This window comes from Channa argus, chromosome 10 (assembly GCF_033026475.1).
Source record: "Channa argus isolate prfri chromosome 10, Channa argus male v1.0, whole genome shotgun sequence".
Lineage (NCBI taxonomy): Eukaryota > Metazoa > Chordata > Actinopteri > Anabantiformes > Channidae > Channa > Channa argus.
The window spans coordinates 25,156,856-25,169,675 of NC_090206.1; the positions used below are offsets into that span (position 1 = coordinate 25,156,856).

General features: G+C 41.3%; 1 protein-coding gene across 5 annotated transcripts in view; it reads right to left on the minus strand.

Moving 5' to 3' along the window:
- The window catches only part of glra1 (glycine receptor, alpha 1), a 99,100-nt gene that overhangs the window by 26,389 nt on the left and 59,891 nt on the right, over positions 1 to 12,820 (minus strand). For all 5 annotated transcript variants that reach the window (XM_067518383.1, XM_067518381.1, XM_067518384.1 and 2 more), the window contains 3 exons: positions 11,588 to 11,811; positions 6,565 to 6,647; positions 5,889 to 6,026 (listed from right to left, as the gene is read on the minus strand). In XM_067518383.1, the coding sequence (XP_067374484.1) occupies positions 5,889 to 6,026; positions 6,565 to 6,647; positions 11,588 to 11,811 (445 nt within the window). The remainder of the gene's footprint in view (positions 1 to 5,888; positions 6,027 to 6,564; positions 6,648 to 11,587; positions 11,812 to 12,820) is intronic.

A 12,820-nucleotide genomic window follows, 5' to 3' on the forward strand; every position in this document is an offset into this window, starting at 1 on the left:
AGCTTGTTTGTTCCTTTCAAAACGGTCTTTCCAAACGTTTGTGTGTGAAATGATCCTTCCCCACCTAAGTGTCAAACTCTTTGTTTTTCTTGGCACCTTTACTTGACTTTGTTGCATTCTCCTACTAGGATTCTGCACAAACTGTGCTGTTGCAGTTGACAGTACAGTGATCTGCATCTGCTGGTTGCGGTTTGCCAGGAGCTCCGTTAGTCCTTGGGAGAATGTGGAGGCAAAGTAACTGTGTTTGTGCTTACAGCAGAAATTCCCACATCCTCTTTTAGTCCTTAATGCTCCTTTTCATACAGTTGGTCTAAAGCACTTAACCTTATTCTCAAAACACAAACCTCATTCCTCTAATGAATCAGTCTTTTTTGCAAAACCTTCCACAACATTCGGCAGTTAGTTAGTCACACTTGTGCACTTTGATGCCACACGGAAACACACAGGCCACAAAAGTTAAAGACAAGAGGAGGAAGAACAGGTAATTACAGTATGAACATCTCTAATATTCTAAAACGACCTGTGTTTGTAAAACTGAAACATGGCCACTTGTTGTCCTGTGGCTTCAGCCCCCAGACGTGAGGGACGATGCTGAGGGCAGAATAATTGACCGAGAGTGTGTTCAGAAAATGCAAAGCTACAAAAATATGGGAACTTCAGTGTAATTGTGATTTCCAAGGTTTTGATACAAAAATATAAAAACAATGAAAAAAAGACTTCATGCTGCTTTGCTAAGAGCTCAGTGCTTCGCATTTTCTCCACACAGTGTGTCGTGTGGAGCACGGCCTGGCTTTGTGCCATGTGACAGCAGGGTTTAGTTAAGCTCAAATAGTTTTGAGTCCAGCGATTTTGCAGGAAAAGTTAAAAGTTTGTGTGTTGTGTGGAAAAGCAGAGAATTCAGGAAATGTGTTGCATTATTATTATTATTGTGTGTCTTGTGAGTAAAGATCTACATGAGCGGAGTTTCTTAAACGTACGTGCGGCTTAAATTTCTGGTGCTCAACAATTCGTTGCTTTTGGCTTTAAATTCCTGCACGTCCCAGCAACCACCTGCTCATTTGTCTGTCTTGGGTTTTACGGCTCTTTAGTTGAGGCTCTTTTCATTTGTCTATTCAAACATATTGCTGTCGGTTGAGATGACAACTAAAGTAATGGAAGAACATATGACGTTTCTTTGGTGCAGTTATGTAAAACATGGACACACAAACTATGTGCATAAAAACTGCAACAGAGAATCAAATAAAGCCACATTGCACTACACTGCCGCACAGTAGCAACACCAACAAATGTCCCTCTTTCTCTCCCCTTAATGTAATGAGCACACTGGGTCTCAGTAAGAAAATCACGAGAGAGCCAGGAAGCAATATGTTCGCAATCCGTTTAATCAAATAAGACTGTACTGAAGATTAGAGTTAACCCTTAAAGACGGAATACGAGAGGAGGCAGAATACCAGTGAAGTGGGTGGAAGAAAATGATGACAGAAAGAGGAGGAAATGTGAGGAAAGGAAGGTATGAGAGGACAGGAGGAAACAAGGAAATGACAATGAGAGAGCAGGAAGAGGAGGAGGAGGGTCGACCGGGCTGGACTTGATATATAGCTGTGATACACTTCAGAGCTTTTAAGTGCCGTCCATATTTTCCATCTGATAAGAAGATTGAAATCACTCAGCCGGGCCCCTCTCTCATTGTGGGGGCCGAGTCTCGCTGTGTAGAACATGTGGGAATGGGTGTGTGAACATTTTCAAATTCATCATTCATTCATACTCTGGGTGTGTGTTCATGTACTTTTCTATGCTGGTTTGAGGTTTAGACAACTTAAGACCAAACTTTTGGAAAGAGATTTTCCATATAATTGCCACTTTGGGAAAGTGATGTACAGCGGCGTGTAGGTGCAAAACACATCATTTCACAAAACTTAATATCTTAATACAATTGTAAATATTTTTTGGAAATATTTGGTTTTGTGAAATTTGTTTTAAAATGGTTGTGTTTTGCACCGACGGGCTACTGTAGTGAGTAAACTAAGGCTCTTTCGTCATGTCCTCGTCTTTTGAAAAGGCTGTTTTCAGTTTTTCTGGTTTATTATCCAGCTCACTCGTTAATAAACCAGATGTTCAGAGTGAAAGCTGGCCTGCATGAATCAACATTGTGGTCCATTGTTTTCTTTATTAAGGCCCATTAATTTAGGAATTGAACAGACTGCAAATGGTGACATTTGTTAATAATTCTCAGAAAATCCTCTCACACTCCAGCTTTAACTTTAAAGTCTTAGCAAATTAAATATTATGTGGGCAATAATAATTGTATCTTTGGTTATGAGAATTGTGGTATAAACATTATTAGAGCCAGGTTCATCTTTGGCCTGACTTGGTTTTTGGTTGGGGTTAAAATGTGCTTCCAGCATTGGGGTGGGGGGTTTTCAAATGTGGTTGTTGGTTAAGGTTTGTGTGAGAAGCTTGGAATTACATCAGTTCCTGCAAGTGTTAGGAAGCAAACACCTCTTCTACCCAGACACACTTCAAATAGTCACTGGCCAGAAAACAAAAGTGCCCTGCAATGCAGCAGAAACCGTAATTAGTATTTCAAACAGGGCTTTTTCTTGGTGTGAGTGTGTGTGTTTGAGTGGATGGAGGGATGGAAAAAATTAAAAAAGACAACAGGAGGTGAGAGTGAAGGAAAGACGGGGTAAATGCTTTGTCTCTCAGAGTCACAGTGGACTGAAGCTAATAAATCTGAGGAAAAACGACACCTTAATTCCCCCTCAATGTGTGATTGGAGAGCAGCGAGGTGTGTGTGTGTGTGTGTGTGTGTGTGTGTGTGTGTGTGCTCACACGGTAAATAGTCTGCACTATTACACTGATTGTCATTCCCCCATTCACACCCACACACCGACACTCAATGGGAGCAATTAAGTTGGGGTTCAGTGTCTTGCCCAAGGACACGTTGACATGTGACCAGAGGAGCTCGAGGGATCGAACCAACAACTGGGGGATTGGTGGACGACCGCTCTCCCTCCTGCGCCACAGTTGCCCCCCAGATGCAGTGGTTTTCTGTAAATGTAGTTAAGTCAGATTCTGTTTGTGCCTCATGTCCTTGCACACTAGCGTCCATATTAAGCTCCTCCCATGTCTTTAGCATTTTTGTGTTAGTTCATTATTAGCGATGTTTTCACAACCAAAATATGCGAAGTTTGTCGATAAAACGCTGCATAGAAAAAGGGGCACAAACAAAAGGAAACGCTACAAAATTCGCTAATAATGCAGAAACTGACTTAGTTGATATTGTGCTTCAGTGGTGCAAAATCCCTAATACTCCTGCTGCAAGGAAGTCAACCTGTGTCTATCAGCTTCTCCGGGAATTTAGTGGCCAAAATTGATCAATAAAATGCTGATCAATGCATTTACTGTATGTCTGTGTGTGTGTGCATAGGGATACAGACTTGTTTTGTGTGTGAGTGCATAGATGTGTCAAGGCTTTTAGTCTGGAAGTGCATCGTTCATCTCCTCAGCGGCGACAGCAGATGTCAACCTCAGTGTGAGTGATGGCTCTGAATCTGAACTAATCAACACACACACACACACACACACACACACACACACACACACACACACACACACACACACACACACACGGTTTGATGTTGTACATATTTTATTGCCCCCCGTCCTTCTTGTAGTTTAGTAGAGGAAATCATCTCCTGTTGTGTTGTACTATTACAGATACACATGTAAAGTCACAGTGTAGCAGCTTTTTAGTGCATCACCCTTGTGATGAAGAATTTTTTGGGGTAAACGGCCAAAGTTTTAAAAGTTTTTGCGCCACTGTTGACAGAAATCATTATTCTTTAAAGAATAAAGCTGCAGTCTCTGTCTTGTTCTATCATCTAATTCCAACATGTATTCTGTCAAGGTTGAAGCTACAAAACTGTTATAAACTAAAAATTATTTTAGTACTTAGATAAGTCAAGTTCTCTAATTTGAGAATAAATGAGCAGCATTATGTGAAGTTTCGTTTATTTCCATTCTAAACATCGACAGCTCTATTTGTGTTTTTCTTTTCGGTTTCCTCTGGAGTGTAAAAATCATGGAGTGGCGAGGCGGAGTGGACAGATGGTTTTCAGCCACACTTGGAGGACCTGGAGGGAGAACCAGAGTGTGGCGTCCTCCCCCCCGTCCTCCCCCCCGTCCTCCCCCCCGTCCTCCCCCCCGTCCTCACTGAGATTCTCCTCACTTGTCTTTTTTTCTGCTTTCCTTCTAATCCTGCTCACCTTTGGTGTTTTCCCCGTCATCACCTGTCAGTACAGTTTGTTCTCTTCTGTCTGTCTCTTACCTCCTTATGTTACACTGCATCCATCTATGTTGCTATGCTTATTTCATATTTGCTGTGGCGATTTAACTCAAACAAAAACCGTGAAACTAGAAGAAAAAGGTGATGTCAGAGTTATTTCTGAGTTTGTGGCTGAAACAAACTTTGCAGCCCACTGCGTTTTTCTGCTCTCTGAGACACATTGAAAGTTTCATGACACACGGAAATAAAAGACAAAAATATTGGGGGAATATATGTTTTCATTTCAGTATAGTTTTCCTCAGTTATTTCCACTGTTCAAATATTCAGTGAAAATAATTCTGACTTTGGCTCCTGCAGGATTTCACAACATTTCCATGTTTCTCCCTATTAATTTAAAGAATTACACCTATTATTTAGAACATATTTCTCCATTTATTTTAAAAGAAATATGTTTCCCTTTGCCTCCCTTCCCAAGTAATGTTCTTTCCTGCTGCTGCCACCTCCACCCCAGCATCCACCTATAAGCTCCAACTCTATGTTCCTCTAGAAGTAGGTTATTACTGTCGCTCCCTGCACTGTGCTGAGCTTCAGTATTGTTGTGGGCCGAGACCTCGAGTATAATCACTGCAACCTTCAGACAATCTGTTCTTCGTGAGCCGGCAGAACAGAATGTTAAAGACGTATCTTATCAAATACTTTCTGTCCAATTTCTTTATGCTTTTACTGTTACCAAGTTTTTTTTAAAAGGCACAAACTCTAAAGCACAAACACACAAATGGATTAATTTGACAGATTATGAATAATTTATTTTGGATGGATTATGAGAAAGCAGACCCCTTGGAACAGAGGCCATGATTTTCTGTTTCATTTTTTCCCTTTTCTTTTGAGTTTCTGAGATCATTCTGTGCACATTTTTAATCATCACTTGTCTCTTCATCCTTCTTTAACGTATATGTACATTTTTGGAAGTAAAGTGTATTTCTTCTCTTTTTCATGTTCATTTTTTTTTATCTCTTTGTCGCTATTGTTCTCAAATTCAAAGAATTTATCAACTTGTTAAAAAAAGACAGAATAAAACATAACTTAAAATCAAGGAAATTATTCGGAATATTTGATTTGTGTCAGAAACTATTTATTGCTGCAGCTTTTCCACATTTGTGTTAGCAACACAAAATAGAGTTGATGTAATGGAGTTGAAATGACAGAGCTGTCACCATTTGATGGCCCAAACCAGTTGTCATCAGCACCATATCTATGGTCCAGTAGGTACCTCCTGCACATTAGCTACCTTTACCATCATCGTGTGTGAATCTGTTATGAAGAAGCAACTTTTAAAAAGCATCCTTTTCAGTAGTGAGTGTATATAAGACTATTTACCATTTAGACGCAAAGAAAAAAGACGAGGAAAAATTGTGGTTTGTATTAAAATAGAGAAACACCAAATAAACTGATGTCTCTCCCCTTAACAGTTGTGTTTTGTCACCTGACCTCCACCGTCCCCCTTGCAAAACATTTGACTCTATGAATTAAGTACAATTTACACCCCACAGATTGAGCATGAAAGGCAGAAAGCTGGAGAGAGATCGCGAGTCGACCTCACCTGTGTTGTAGTGTTTGGTGCAGTAGCGCAGGTCCTTCTCCTCTTTCAGTATGAACTGAGGTAGCGTCAGTCCATCGGCCACCTGCACGGCTCCTTTCTCATCCCACTCAAATATGAGGTCGTTCATGGTGTAGCCGACTGCGGGGGGGGGGGGGGGGGGGGGGGGGGGGGGGGGGGGGGGGGAAGCAAGAGGTTAGACTGTTTTTGTCAGTGTGCCGGCCATTTTATTTTATTCTTTTCCCCTCGGGAGGAGAATGATCTTTCTGTCTCTCGTCTTAACCAGTGGGAGGTTGGCTCCTCTTACTAGCCACTGTCATTTGATAGTTTAAGGTTGAATGGATCCTCTAAGACATTTTAACAACACAGAGAATTCACATTTTTATCCCAGTGTCAGACAGAAACATCAAGAAGCTTCTGTTTTTCCCAACTGAAACGCTGCGTATGTTGCCGTTACAGAGAATTTTATTGTTCTCTTTTGTGTGATCACTGAAGTTGAGCTTCTATTTCTGCGATTCCTCTCACGTCTGTTCAGAGAATGAAAAGGCTGCACAGAAATCTATATCATATCTCTCACCCTGCCAGCTGCTCAGTGACTGATGCTCTCCATACACCCCCTGACTCTCAGTGTGTGTGTGTGTGTGTGTGTGTGTGTGTGTGTGTGTGTGTGATTACTCACAACTCTCTAGCTGCATGATGCATGTCTGGACGTCCATAGGGAAGTTCTTCAGATCCATGGGACAGGCCAGGATCAGTGTTATTCTGCAAACACACATGCAGCATCACTTAGACTAAGAGGATTATTCAGAGCTTTATCAGTGTTACTCAACCAGGCAGTGCCACACACCCACAAATCAGGTGTTTGAAATTGATCAAGATAAAAATGTTTTCTTCTTTTCTGGGTATGAAATCAAATCAAATCAAATCAAATCACCAGCCTGTGATGTTATCCAGACTGAATGAGAAGTGCAACAAAACTACACATTTATCATCATCACTCATTTGCATTTCAGCACAGCAAATAAGAGTTTAATTCATTTACATGAAAGAGCATGAATCCATCATATTATCCTAATGTCCCAGATTTGAAAGACGAATAATTTAATGATAAAATCTGATCTGATTAAATCAGGCCAAACATGAAGTGTTTTAAAAATTTTAAATTGGTGATTGCACCTCGTCTTTGGATTTGACATATGTCACATCATCATCATCATCATCATCATCATCATCGGAGGAGGAGGAGGAGGGAGAGCCAGGGTAAAGGATCTTAAGACAACTGAATAAACGCTGTTAAAACCCCTTGATGTGTTTTTGAAGGACCTGAGAAAAAGATTTGTTAGATTTTGAAGAAACAATCCCTTTTATTTGTTTTCATGAAAAAAATAAAAATCTATTGCTTGAAGATTAAAATGATCGTCGCTTGCAGCTTAAACACTGGCCGCTGGTCAGCAGCACTCTTAGTTTAATGCAGAGTCAGCATTATTAAATTACTTGAATTTCACTCGTTTCCCTGATTCTCCATATACTAATCCGGGGAAACACATCACCTGTGTTTTAAAAATCAACAATTCACCCAAGAACTGTATGTTTCCAAAGACATGGCCACTTCCAGCTTCCCTTCAAAATATGGTGACAACATGCCAAAAAAGGAGCCATCAATAAGAAAATGGCCACTGGTGGCTGTTGACATTTTTATGTGCACTTCCAACACTGCTGCAAATCCACACAAATTGAATAAGAAGAAATTTAAAGCTTTAGAGGAAATGAGAATATGAAAAGCAGTGAGCCGTACACTTGGTAAAGCTCCATGTTTGTCACTTGCTCACTGTTGTCCGTCCGTAGTGGAAAACGACAAATAGCAATTGATATGTGACCTCGTCGTCTTCACTGCTGAAGGACTAACGGGATGAAAACCTGTGGCTAAGCAGGCAACATGGGAATGAAGGTTGTTTCATGCAAAGCTGCTCCGTGAAACGTCTCAGGCACAAACATTAAATACTGCTGTCACATGTTTGTTTTTGACAGGAGAAAAAAAATATGAAATTTAGATTTAGCTATTATTTGAAAAGAGTTCAACTGCAAACATATTTATTCATCAGTATATCACGTAATTGTCATTAATAATCAATTCAGCAATTTGCTACATAAAACTTAGCTGTAACACATTTATTACAAAGGCTAATTGCTGAAACAACATTTCCATCTATGTAGTTCTGTTGTGTTGCTGTTATTTATATGCTCAGTAATGAATGCTGAACCTTAACACCACCACCTTGGTCAGAAAAATCCCAATCTTACCAGTGAATTTAATGTTTAAGACTTTGCAACTTATGAACTAATTTATATGCAGCTTTGCTTCATTGCTGACACACTGTGGTAATAAGGAAGGTTGTTACCTGTCAAATGAAGTCATGGCCAAAAGCGCAACTCTACTGTGTGTATCAACAGCGTTCAACTAATCTCTAGATCACAAAGTGTTACCTTCGAGAGCGCTGATTTCATTTGGAAAGCTGAAAAAAATCTCCATATCCAGGTCAGTTTTTTCTCCCCCCTGCAGAGTTTTGGTCGTCAGCATGTTGTCATGATGTGCAAAAGGTAATTTCACTGCACACGCTCAGTCCTGTTCTGCTCTAACAGGACACCCGCTGTTACAACACACACACGCGTCCAGTTGGCCTGATGTACCAAATAAACTTTGCCGCGTCTGCACTTTGTCACACGTCCCTGACAGGATGCTGAATATGTAATACACACAAGGCGTCGTCTCCGCAGATGCCTCACTTTCTCAGAAAGAAGCCTCAGTGCTGGAGTTTGTGTCTGCTGCATCGTGACACCTAAATGCCAAATGCTGACTAGGTTAGTGCCTTAACATGAGATGAACCCAGCGGGTGCTTTTGTGCATTTACTCCGCTACATGAGGGTTTATGAACATAGAAAATCCTTCATTTGCTGACATGAACTACTGCCACCATTAAACATACACTATTTACATTCTTATTATTTTTAGAACCATCTCTGAGCTTAAAATAATAAAAAAAGGCAACAATAATTTGCTTTGAGATAAATCAAGTGGCATCTTATCAATGAGAATTGGAGTCAGTGACTTACGATGTGCGGTGTAAAATAACTAACATTACTTCATTTGTATTTTGATGCTGAATTAGCTGTTAGCATTAGCATATTCCCATCGAAGTCCAGATATTTACTGGATTATTTTAATACTTAAAAAAAAACTAAACACACACAGACAAAGTCTTCAGTTATAACGTTCATTAAACAAGGACTTTGTAACTGCTTGTTAAAGGGTTGATTTCCTGCTTTTCAGTGTTCGCAAATGTTTCCACATGAACACAACAATGCTGCAAAGACTGACACACTGTACAGACCTCGTGCCTCTAAACATGCACACAAAGTTCACCTGAGGCTCAGCAGTTCGTAGCCCAAATTGAACTGGAATCTATCAAATAGAAAAATATTTCTTTTTCCCTCCCTGAGGTTGTATTTAGGTATAAAACATAAAATCTGTTTGTCCTCTCATCCCACATTTATATGTCACCAGTGTAAGTACAAATAGATTTGGTTTTATTTCATTTATTATTTGTATTTCATTTCTGTTTACTCCTCTAGCTGGTTTTTTTCTTACTTATTGATCAGTAGTTGTCTTGGTTTGCTGGAAGTTTTTTCCTTTCTTTTCTACTTTTCACTTGGAGAGAAGCTGCATCAAGGCAACACAATTTCCCTATGGATTCAGTGAAGTGGTTTGAAACTTGAACTAACTTTGTGTCTTCTTTCTACCGTAGTTGTCTCTGTCTCCGGCTCTCTGTCCCTCCCTGCAGGTGTCTCCGGCCTTGGAGCCGTGCGTTTTCCAGTGCGTAGCCACTGGTACCTACCAACCTGCCCGATGCTTTTGACGTTCTCTCCTTTTCTCTCTCTACACCCTGAGTTTTCTCTGTACATATGATTTAGCAAACTGGGGACAAGTTCAGTTTAAGCTCTGTGCTTCGGTTTGGACTACATGTAAATCTACTTGTCCAACTGCAGAGCGTTTCCCTTTCATCTCGGACGAGGTGCAGCGATCGGTCATGACTTCTCCTTGTACTGCTCCACGAGCGATACACATCAGAAAACAGAGTAAATAACATTTACCAGACCAACTCTCTCCCCCCCCCCTTTACCCAGGGACAGTTTAATATCCCGAGCTGCCTCGTCGCCTGTGAGATCAAGCTGATCAACGGCGGGGTTCATTCTCGTGTTGTCAAGTTAAGAAATGAAAGCGGTGGTGGGGGAGTGTGCAATTCATCCCTTTTCTGATGGTATTTACAAAAAAGCAAGTCTCACTCCTCCTCCTGCCTGACATGAAGGTGAGAACTGAGGTTGATAACAGATCTGCCTCGCTGCTGGAATACTAACACGCTGAGTAGATTACCATGGCCCTTTGGTGGTTTCTCATTCGCCCCTGAGCAAAGGCAATAAAGCAAAGAGGAGGGGGAGGAGGCCCTGGCAGGCTAAAAGGTTTCTCGACTGGAGGCGGCTATAACTCTGAGAGCCTTGAATGGGATGTCTTATAGATACAAAAAAAAAAAGAGAGAAGGAAGTGAAGCCAAGCAGGAAATAAAAACATCCAACCTGGATGCAATAAGAAAACTCTAAAGCAAAGAATAAAGGCCTGTGGAACGCAATAAACAGGAAGTCAGAGCAGCGGCAAAGTCACTCTCGATCTCCTGTCACAGTTTTATGACTGATTATTCCAATATAACCTCAGATCTCCTGCTAAAACTTTTTCCATCTTTCCTTCTGTGGGTTTCTTTAAGGTTGAAGTTATCTTTGTAGACACGAGATCAACAGATTCTAACTGTGCTTGTAATTTTGGTAACTAGGAGAGATGTCATTCTGTTGATGCATTTAACGGCAAGAAATATACAATACACAAGCTTCAAAACCCAAAACCGAAGGCTCCTACTTAGAGGTTTTAAGACATTTATTTTCAGAAGCCAGTTTGTCAGTGATTAGAGCTGGAGGTTTTCCTCCTCCAGCCCTAATCTGGCTCAAAGCTCTAAGAGTTTTACACAACCAGATTTGGGCAGTTTATCTCATTCTTCCCGATAGTCTCTCAAGCTCCATTAGATTGGATGGAGAGAGTCTGTGAACTGCCATCATCAGGCGTCTCCACAGATTTTTATATGGGGTTTAAATCTGGACGTTGGTTGGGCCACTAAAGGGAAGTCAGAGTCTTGTCCTAAAGCCTTGTTGGTTTACTCAATTTGTCCGAGCGGCCAACTCCAGGAAGAGTCCTGGTGGTTACACAATGGTTCCATTTTTACTATTAGTATAGAGGACTCCAATCAAGTTCAACGCACACCTCAACGAAAACTAAGACGAATGCACTTTACCCCAATTTGTTCCAAACAAAACAATGTGAACACTTGTTGATTTCTGATAAATCATACAATTCTAAAAATATGCTTTCAATTTCTCATCATGTGTTAATGAATGTAAAGTCATGAGTAAAAGGGTCATTTTATTATTTCAACCTAAATCTAACACACAAATAAGCATGCAAAAAGTGAGGGGCATCATCAGCTTCTTTCTAAGTGTATGGTAAGACTGAGAATGAAGCGGCTTTTCCATGCAATGATCACTTAATTACCAGGCTTTAGAATAGGACTTAGAATATCAGATCTCACACTTCCTCCACTCACCGTATGCTGTACAGCACGTTGCCATTTTTAGAGATGCGTAGCAGCTTGTTGTCGGTGGTGACCTCGTGGAAGTTGGCCCCCTTCTCATTGGCAAAGAACAAGTCCGGTTTCCAGATGGAATCCAACATGGAGGGGTCGAGGTCCAGTGAGTCGTCGGGATACTCGCTGTAGGCCAGCCGAGGGTCGTTCCACTGCTGCCTCAGGAAGATATTCACTCTGTAGTCCTGAGAAAAGACAGAGAGGACAGAGAAAATGTTAGGGAGACAGATGCTGCGACGATAGAATTCAAGAAGCAAAAAGCAACCGATGCTAAGTTTAAAGCAGTTGATTTAACTTCTAGTGGGATTTACAGGACAGTGCTGGTGCTCACTGTTGTTTGATTGATAGGGCACAAAATTGGAGTTGGCAGATACAGAGGGACATACAGGAAGGACAGGCAGATAGATGTGGACAGTTGTCCAAGTGCAAAGCTTAAATCCAGGTGAAGGTCATTGAGCTGGTGCTCCCTCTTTAGTCTTACATGAGGAGATGGAGAGATCTAAGACCGACAGAGGGAGAGATGAAGGAAAGCTAGAGCAGTCAGTGGAGTATGTCTCGCAGATGATGTGTGTAAGTTTGAAATGCATAGATCCAGCCCACAAAGTACTGGGAGGAAAAAAAAAGAAAGAAAGAAAAAAGAGAAGGACAACGCGTCTGTTTCTTGGCTCCAAAACATGCAGATCAGTTAGTCCCCAGTGCAACAGGGCCACAAAGAGCTGCAGTTTCACCATGATAACTGAACAGTCTTGACATTTTGGATTATGAGGACATTTTGTCCCGTCCTCACCTTTTCAAAAGGGGCTTCTTCTCTCTCAAGGTGGCCCATTTTATTTTGCTAATCAGCCCTAAACACACCCATACACACTTCTTTTTGCATTCATACTTTGCTTTCACTTCAGTTTTCAGTTGATTTGTTGTCTAAAGGGTGGGAAATGCCCCCCTCCCCTCTCGCCTGTTTGTCTCATACAGCTCTCCACAGGCTGTGTCGGTGCAGTGCAATCGATCCAGGTTGACGATATTAACCACTATTCCCTCGGGGATTTATTGTGTCACCCCCTCCACCATTCCGTGTTTCGCAGTCAGAGATGGAGTCTCTTTATTCAGCACGGGGTGGCATTTAGCTTGCCCCTCCATCCTCCTAATTGTCAATTATTCTCAGAATATGGAGCTCGGCCACTTCACCCAGGCTCGAGC